The sequence below is a fragment of the Eschrichtius robustus genome, chromosome 6 (assembly GCF_028021215.1).
Source record: "Eschrichtius robustus isolate mEscRob2 chromosome 6, mEscRob2.pri, whole genome shotgun sequence".
Lineage (NCBI taxonomy): Eukaryota > Metazoa > Chordata > Mammalia > Artiodactyla > Eschrichtiidae > Eschrichtius > Eschrichtius robustus.
The window spans coordinates 3,888,350-3,895,841 of NC_090829.1; the positions used below are offsets into that span (position 1 = coordinate 3,888,350).

At 47.9% G+C, this 7,492-nt stretch overlaps 1 protein-coding gene across 2 annotated transcripts in view; it reads right to left on the reverse strand.

Moving 5' to 3' along the window:
* The window catches only part of UBE2E1 (ubiquitin conjugating enzyme E2 E1), a 75,589-nt gene extending 71,813 nt beyond the window's left edge, over positions 1 to 3,776 (reverse strand). Inside the window, exons 1-3 of one of the 2 annotated variants that reach the window (XM_068545851.1) lie at positions 3,607 to 3,776; positions 3,365 to 3,450; positions 2,167 to 2,351 (exon numbers count right to left, since the gene is read on the reverse strand). In XM_068545851.1, the coding sequence (XP_068401952.1) occupies positions 2,167 to 2,318 (152 nt within the window). In that variant the 5' untranslated portion in view covers positions 2,319 to 2,351; positions 3,365 to 3,450; positions 3,607 to 3,776. Of the gene's footprint in view, positions 1 to 2,166; positions 2,352 to 3,364; positions 3,524 to 3,606 lie in introns of those variants that run through there. The other variant, XM_068545850.1, reaches the window with a different exon arrangement.
* Between the last annotated feature and the right edge of the window lie 3,716 nt (positions 3,777 to 7,492).

Below are 7,492 nucleotides of genomic sequence, written 5' to 3' on the forward strand. Positions count from 1 at the left end.
TTGTCCACTTCATCTCTACAACCAACACCCGCACCATTTCTAGAGTACTGGTAAAAGATTCGTAAGAGTAACCCACACATATGCTCCAGAGTCATTCTTGTCCAGACCACCCTTGATGGGGGCTTTTCCTTTACGCGTGGACTCAAAACCAACATGCTGTTTCCAACATGCAGTTAAGTAACCTTCCGTCTGCCAATTCAGGTTTCTCTTTCATTCTATCTCCTGGTGTATGTGCCTTTTCCAATTCTATGGGCAACACCTACCTTCCAAATCAACCCATTTCCCAGAGCAGCATCTGCAGGGTCCCACTACCATCACTTTTCCCCTTATTCTTTCCTGGATACACTGTCCCTCTCCACTTTTTTACCTTTACCATTAACCATAGCCCTGCTCTGCACTAACAGCCACTCTCTCAGCAAGATTCCCACGGAGCTAAAGCTGATGTTAACTTTATAGTTAAAACTACCGTTGGTAGCTTCCCACCTTTCATTTGTTTTACACCCACCATCTCTTTCTCAAGCATTTCCAAATGAGTTTTTAACCTCCTTAGCGTGTATGGACGAATTGTGTCTAATGAAAAAAATCCCCTCTGTAATTTGCTGACACAAAGCAGGCTATTTTATATTTGATGCCTGTGCCTTTATCCCCAAATATATTCATGTACACCAGGGATATGCAGCAAAATATGAAAATACTAATGACCTAAAGCACATATTCTACCTTTATTTTAGGTCAGGCCAAAAGCTGCCCCAGCTTGGACGAGGGAGCCCAGAAGCTGGGGCGAGGCGGTGGCGGGGGGGTGACTAAGGAAAGCCCCATCCAAAGTGGGCAGGGTAGAAGCCAAAATTCTGGGGGAATACCAGCACAGGGCTAATCAAGGAGAGCCAGTCAGGACTCCTGGGAAGCTGAGACGCAATCAAACTAACCCTCTGAAAATGAGAACAATCTTGCCAAGACATCTTGCCACTTAACTCTACACCTCTACGCTGTTTACAATAAGCTGAAGTCATTCCTTCTTCCTCCTATGGTCAGGTCACCAAAGCACTTTACCAACTTTCCAAATTTCAAGTCAGGGAGAATGACAGGACAAACTCTCAAACTCTGAGAGTTTTGGCTCACTACTCAGTGGAAAGATCTAAAGCCTCATGTTCCATTTTATTTTACATTCTTTAAGACAGATCTCTCTCTCTAACCTACCATTTGGATTCCTTACTATCTTTCTGGTTTGCCACTTTAAAGTTTAATGACTGTACACCTGACAGCAGAAGGATTTATGAAAAGGTATGAGAGTTCCCAGGAATCTGCTAGAGATTACTTTAAGGGTCATGGGATCAGAGGATACTGCTGCTGAAAACAGATGAAGGTAAAAAGTAGCTTCTTCCAGAGATGTAAGAGGAAGAGAAGAAAGATAAAGAGCCTCTGCTTGAATTCATCTTGAAAACAAAAACCAAAAAACAACTGTACAGCCAAAGAGAAGAGAAAATAGCACGAAAAAAATCTGAGTTCCCCTGAAATTTGGTAAACTGAAGTTCTGAAAGAGAACAACGAAGAATCCCCAAAATAGCCTAAATAACCATTTTACATCATTTATTGATTCATCCACTTGCCTCAACTCTCTAAATCAGAAACATCTCTTTAAATTCCATCCGAAAACATCTATCTCCACCTATTACATGTTTCACTCTGCTAATGTGAGTTATTCCTTATGCAATTTGTGATGAAAGCTCTATTCAAAACAGATCATATGTGCAACAGGTGAGAAGGAAGTAAGACGGTAACAGAATTCGCTGTGATAGAGGTGTCCAGACAGGTATTAGTAATTAAGTGGGATGCCAGCCTCAGGGAGGGTCACAGATTAGTGATTATAATAGGACAAGTCATCTGAAATCAGATTTGGGGGTCACGAATAATACTAACAAGGATTCTTACAAACTGCAGCAAGATATGGGAAAGGCAAGCCACAACAGCTGCATGTGGACCATGATTACAGAAGAAGCAACAGAGAAAAACCATTAGGGCTTCCAAGGCCCTCTTTTTCCTTTTTAAAAACACATAACCCATGGGGAGCATTTAAGCTACCCTCCTTGGAGGCAGACCAAATGCAGCAAGAGGCAGTCCGTTTGGGAAATAGGAAGCCTGCTGGGGTTGGGGGGTGGGGTACGGTACCTCTTGGCGCTGGTGGAGAGGAGTTTGGAGTTTTTGCTCATGCTGACTTTACTCTCCTTCTTCTTGGGGGTGTTTGTTTCTTTCTCGGTTTGCTGGTTGGAGGACGAAGATGAGGAGGAGCTGGTGCTGGCCCTCGAATCGTCATCCGACATAGCGAACCCCCCACCCCACCCCGAAAACAGCCCCTGCAGGGGGAGGGAAACAAAACAGAAAAACACAAACCGTGTAGCCAGTGTACAGAAGGAACTCGGGCGCTGTCAGGAGGGCTTTGGCCCGGGGTGCACCCGGCCGCCCACCACCCTCCACTCGCTTTCCAAAGTCTTCAGGCCCTTCACGGCTTTTGCAAATCGGACGCTGCTTGTTTATCTCTGGCCCCAAGTGGGGGACGCGGTGGGAAAACGGCCGGGGGCGCAGCGAGCAGCCCCTCCCTCGCCCCCCGGGGCTCCCCTCGGGGCAGGGAGGGGAGCAGCCGCCCGGGCGGGGGCGCGGGGCGCCCGGCCGGAGCGGGCAGGGAAGGTCCCGGCGGCCGGCCGGCCGGCCTCGGGCTGTTTTTTCGGCGGCTTTCCGGGGGTCGCGGGGGACCGGGGGGCCGGGAGCGGAGTTTGGCGAGGTCGGGAAGAGAGGAGAGCGGAGAGGAAGCCGAAAGGGGGGGGGGGGACGGAGACGGGGAGCGGGTGCCCGGGTGGGGGAAGGGAGAGGCCAGCGGGGGGGCCGAGGCGGCGAGGCCCGAGGCCCCCGCCGCGCCCCGACGCCCCTCCGCCGTCCGGCTCGGGGCTGCGCGGCCGGGGCGGGGGTCCCGAGCACACGCCCGATGGGCACCCCCGGTGGGGGGGCGGGGGGACTCGGCCTCCTCGGCGGAGGAATAACAATGAGCCCGTCCGCCCCGGAGGGGTTAATCCCCGCGGGCCCCCGCCCCGGGGGAAAACGGGGCTCCCCCGCCTCCCCTCCCCCGCTCCCGGCCCCCTCGGCGGCCAGCGGGGGGCTCCCGGGGCCGCGCTGACAGTTCGAGCCTCGGCGCCCCCCCGCCCCCGACGCGGGCTGCCCCCGCACCCCACGCGGCCCGGGGGTCCCTGCCCATCCCCCGCGGGCGGGCCCGGCCCCTCTCCGGCCCCCCGGCCCCGTGCCCGGCGGCGAAGGGTGTCCCCGAGGCCCGGCGGCGCGGCCGGGGGGCGGCGGGCGGCGGGGGGGATCCCCGTACCTCTCTTTGTGTCTGGCTGCTCCGTGCCGCCGCGGCGGCTGCTGCTGCGGCTGCGGCTGGGCCTGGCCACTCGTGTCTCTCTCTCGCTGGGAGAGAAGCGGAAGTGCAGCAACAGCAACTATTAAACAGGCAATGGCTTCCCCCAGCCACACACGCTCGCACTCCTCCTCCTCCTCCTCCTCCTCCCGCCCCTCCCCCACCGGCCCGGTCCCACCCACCCGCGCTCCCCGCCCCCTGGACACCTCCGGGGGTTCGCGAGCCGCTCTCGGGGGGCCCCGGGGCAGCCCGGCGCCGTCACCACCCGGGACGCCGAGCCAGGGGGCGAGGGCTGTGAATTTCCTCTCAAGTGGTCTGGGGACCCCCGGCTCCTGGGCTGGAGCGGGGAAGCCGTTCCGAGACGGGGTGGGGGGGCGGGGGGGCGCCGGGAACTGTATGGAATAGGGCGATCACGAGAGGCAGTTCTTCCCAAAAGGGCTTCTGGAAGGGGCGGGGATGGCAAATTGGTTAAAAAAAAAAAAAAAAATGGTAATCTGGTGGCCAGGACTTTGGACTAGAGAATGCCCGGGAACTCCTAAAAAAGTGATCAGCTTGAGGGGGAAATTAGAAATCCTGCAACAGGGTTTCCTGTGGGCTGAGCCTGGCTTCTCCCTCTGGCGATTTACCTTCCAGGAGCAGAGGTCGGTTCAGGCACGCCTGTGAGAAAATCCCAAGACAGGAGTTTTCTGCTCAGGCACGTGCAATTTTACGATTGTGGATTCTTCCAGTCACTTTTTATAGAAAGAGGTGGTGTTTTATAAAAGGGATACAAAGGATTTCGTGACAGGTAAAACCAACCGACGTGTGACAGCCTCACAAATGCGAGAAATCAATGGGAATAAACCCTATACTACTGAAGGAGACTGGATTTAGAATTTTTGGTGTCGGAAATTGGATTAAAGTTTGGGGGCCTGCTGTACCTTCTGCAGCGGCGATATAAATGCTATTCAAATAATCATAATATTTCTATAATAGTCCTTCTAATTCTTCTGAATTGTTCCTTATTTAGTATTTTTACGAAGATTGCTTTTTTTAAGATTAAGCCATCAAATTACAATTTAGTTTCTCACTTATCGGTCGTTTCAGTTGAAGGAAATTGAAGAGATAGGTGCAGTGTCACACATACTAGGTCTGGTGCTTTCAGCAACTGTCCAGTCAGATTTCCATGGGCCACTCTAAATTGTCTCATTCAGATTGCCATCCTTTTCCATGGCAACAGTGTGGCTTCAGTTACCACAGGACAACACAAGCTATAAAGCCCGTGGCATATCCACTAAGCAGGAAAATGAGCATTCTTATTACTACCACCCACCTCAACCCCTTCTAGCCCTCAACAGGAAACTCCAACTTTATTAGGACTCAGAGTAATTGTGCAGACTTCTTGCTCAATCCTTACCAGGAAAGCTGTATCTACCAAGAACTGTCGTAGAATCAAGGGGTCCAAAAGCTGAGAAAAACCCGTGTAGGTCATCGTTTCAGCCTCCTACCTTGGAGCAGTCCCTCGGTCACTCAAATGCCTAGAAATTTTGAAAAGATCCCAGGCGTGTGTTTGGTTTCAGGAGTCTTGGTAGAGGATATAAAAATAATAACATTCTCTGCTGTATGTTATTTGAAAACAACGCCCCCAAATCTCCTTAAAACCAGGTTGTATACTTTTTGTACTTCTGATGAAAAAAAAACGTATAAATTCGAGAGAAAACAATGAGTAAACATGAAACAAACTCAGTTGGGATGAAAAAAATAATCTGAAGACAGTTATTAAAATTGAGACTTCCTCTTACGAAAATTTTGGGTTCCTGATACTTTAAAATACATGTCCACACTGTGAGTACAACCAGTAAAAATTCATATATGTATCAAGACGAGAGCTGGCAGAGAATACAGGAGAAGAAGAGGTTTGATTTGCTGATGCGGCTGGGACGGTGGGTGAATTTTTTCTTTAATTTTGGTTGGCATAAATCATATATTTGGATACTAACTATAATACTATTTTAAAAAAAACTGAACGTAGTATTTTGTGTTGCATTGTTGATGCTTGGATGAGACTGGTCCCTGGGGAAATAAAATATGTAATGGAAGGGCCCCTCCTCTATAGGGAAGCGCTTTCCCAAGCTAGTCTGGAGGGACACTAGCTCTCTTTTGTGTACTAGGCTTTCTTATCTCTAACCCTGGTTAGTGCTTTATGGTTCGGGAATGACCTGCCGAGGGGGAATGACAACCTCAAAATGTTTAGAAAAGAATCCGCTGCTCTCGAAAGACTATTCTTTATATTCAGATTATTTTACATATACAGTTGTCTCCATCATAAAAAAATAATAATTCATTTGTAATCTTCTAACTCTACTTATTAGCTGCAAGGCCTAAGGAGATAAATTGATCTCTCTAAGCCTCCCTTTCCTCAGCTATGAAGGGCAATACCTGCGCTGTACTCACTGGTCGGTTGTAAGAAGGATCAAATGTGTATCTATAGTAAAAGTGGTTTATTAACTTTTACTCAGAGTATTAATAATCCCACCCTTATTTTACTTCTCAGGAATTTTGTTAGGACACGGGGTCTTTATGACTTAGAATTGATGACAATATAGGAAACCTTCTAAGAGAAAGATGGGGTCGAGGAATCACAGGATTTTATTTACAAGAAGGGGCCTAAGATAGCTTTGAGTTCAAACTCCTCATGTTGCAGATGAAGAAATTAAGGCAAAGGAAGCCACTGTGTCTTGTCCAAGGTCAAGCAGTAAGTCAGTGGCGGAATTGTGACTGTGGCCCATGATGATTTTGCCAGTCCTGGCAATGTTGCGGGGTGGGGGGTGGTGGTGGAAAGAGTCTCAATTACACTGAAGAACAATATATTAAATATAAAAGAATTCTGATAATATGTTAAAGAACATATTAACAATCAAGACAGGTGGGAAAGTGGAAAAAAATGGAAGCGAGTGATGGGAATCCCTGAATTTATAACATTGACTTGAATCAATTAATGACCCCTATTGAAGTTCCCTACTCCCCATTCTGAGAATAATCCTTATTATTTCTTTATTTCATATTGACGGGTATATTTTAAGTAGGTAATACATTCTCATGCCATATTATCCTAAAGAAACCAAAGGGTATACCACGACAGTATCCCTCGGCCCCTGCCCCCAACGCTGGGGAAGTCAAGTGCGGGCTAATGTGCCCATATACAGTGGCTGCTTTGATAGGAAGGCTCAATCTACATTTAAAAGACGCATTCAGCCACAGAGGCCATGTGAGGCAACACTGTGACGTCCCTGGGCTTTGAAAAAGTGGGCTCCAGTTTTTATTAATGCCTATTCCTGATTCTCAGAATGATCCAATCCTCTTCTTCAAGCCATCTTTAGAGTATCAAGTACGTTTAAGTAGAAGCCCTTGAAGATCAAGGTATTGACTGATCCCTAGGAGGTGAAATGACACGGTTGATTCAAAAGAAAGAGACCCCGTCTAACTTTCGAGCACACCTATTTCTGGCTTGTTGCTTACACGGAACTTCAAATATTTCATAAAGGTGACCGTTCTCTTTGACCAATTTCACATCCAAAGAATTGCCAAGCAAATTTGTTAATAATATATTAACATTTGTTAATATACATATATATTTTTTTAAGTTACCCTATGGCTGGATAGAAAGGATTTCCTTTTTTTTTTTTTGTCAAAAGAAAGAAACTTATGTTTGGCATGTAAAAAGAATTTCTGTAAAGCTTTTCTGAAAAGGTGGATTCACTGTGGATTTCAGTCCACTTGTTTTATTTTATGATGCTCCTTTGCTGAAAAAAGCCATTCCTTATACAGAAGGATAAGGAAGGTTTGCAAAGAAGGGTCAATTCATGAAGCCTAATGAGATCTGGGGCTTTTATCTTCAATTCGGGTCGTTTTTCCACAGGCCTTTTTATCAAAAAACACTGATCCCTTTGAAGGACCCTAAGCATTGTGCGACTGTATTGGTCCTGAACGTTACTATCACAGGAAGCTAGGACAGAGCTAAATTATTTTTTCTACCACATGGAGGCATTGAACAGCCATGTGATTTTCAAAATTTACCAAGACTTGATAAGAGTCTAAAGCTTTCTTGGGCAA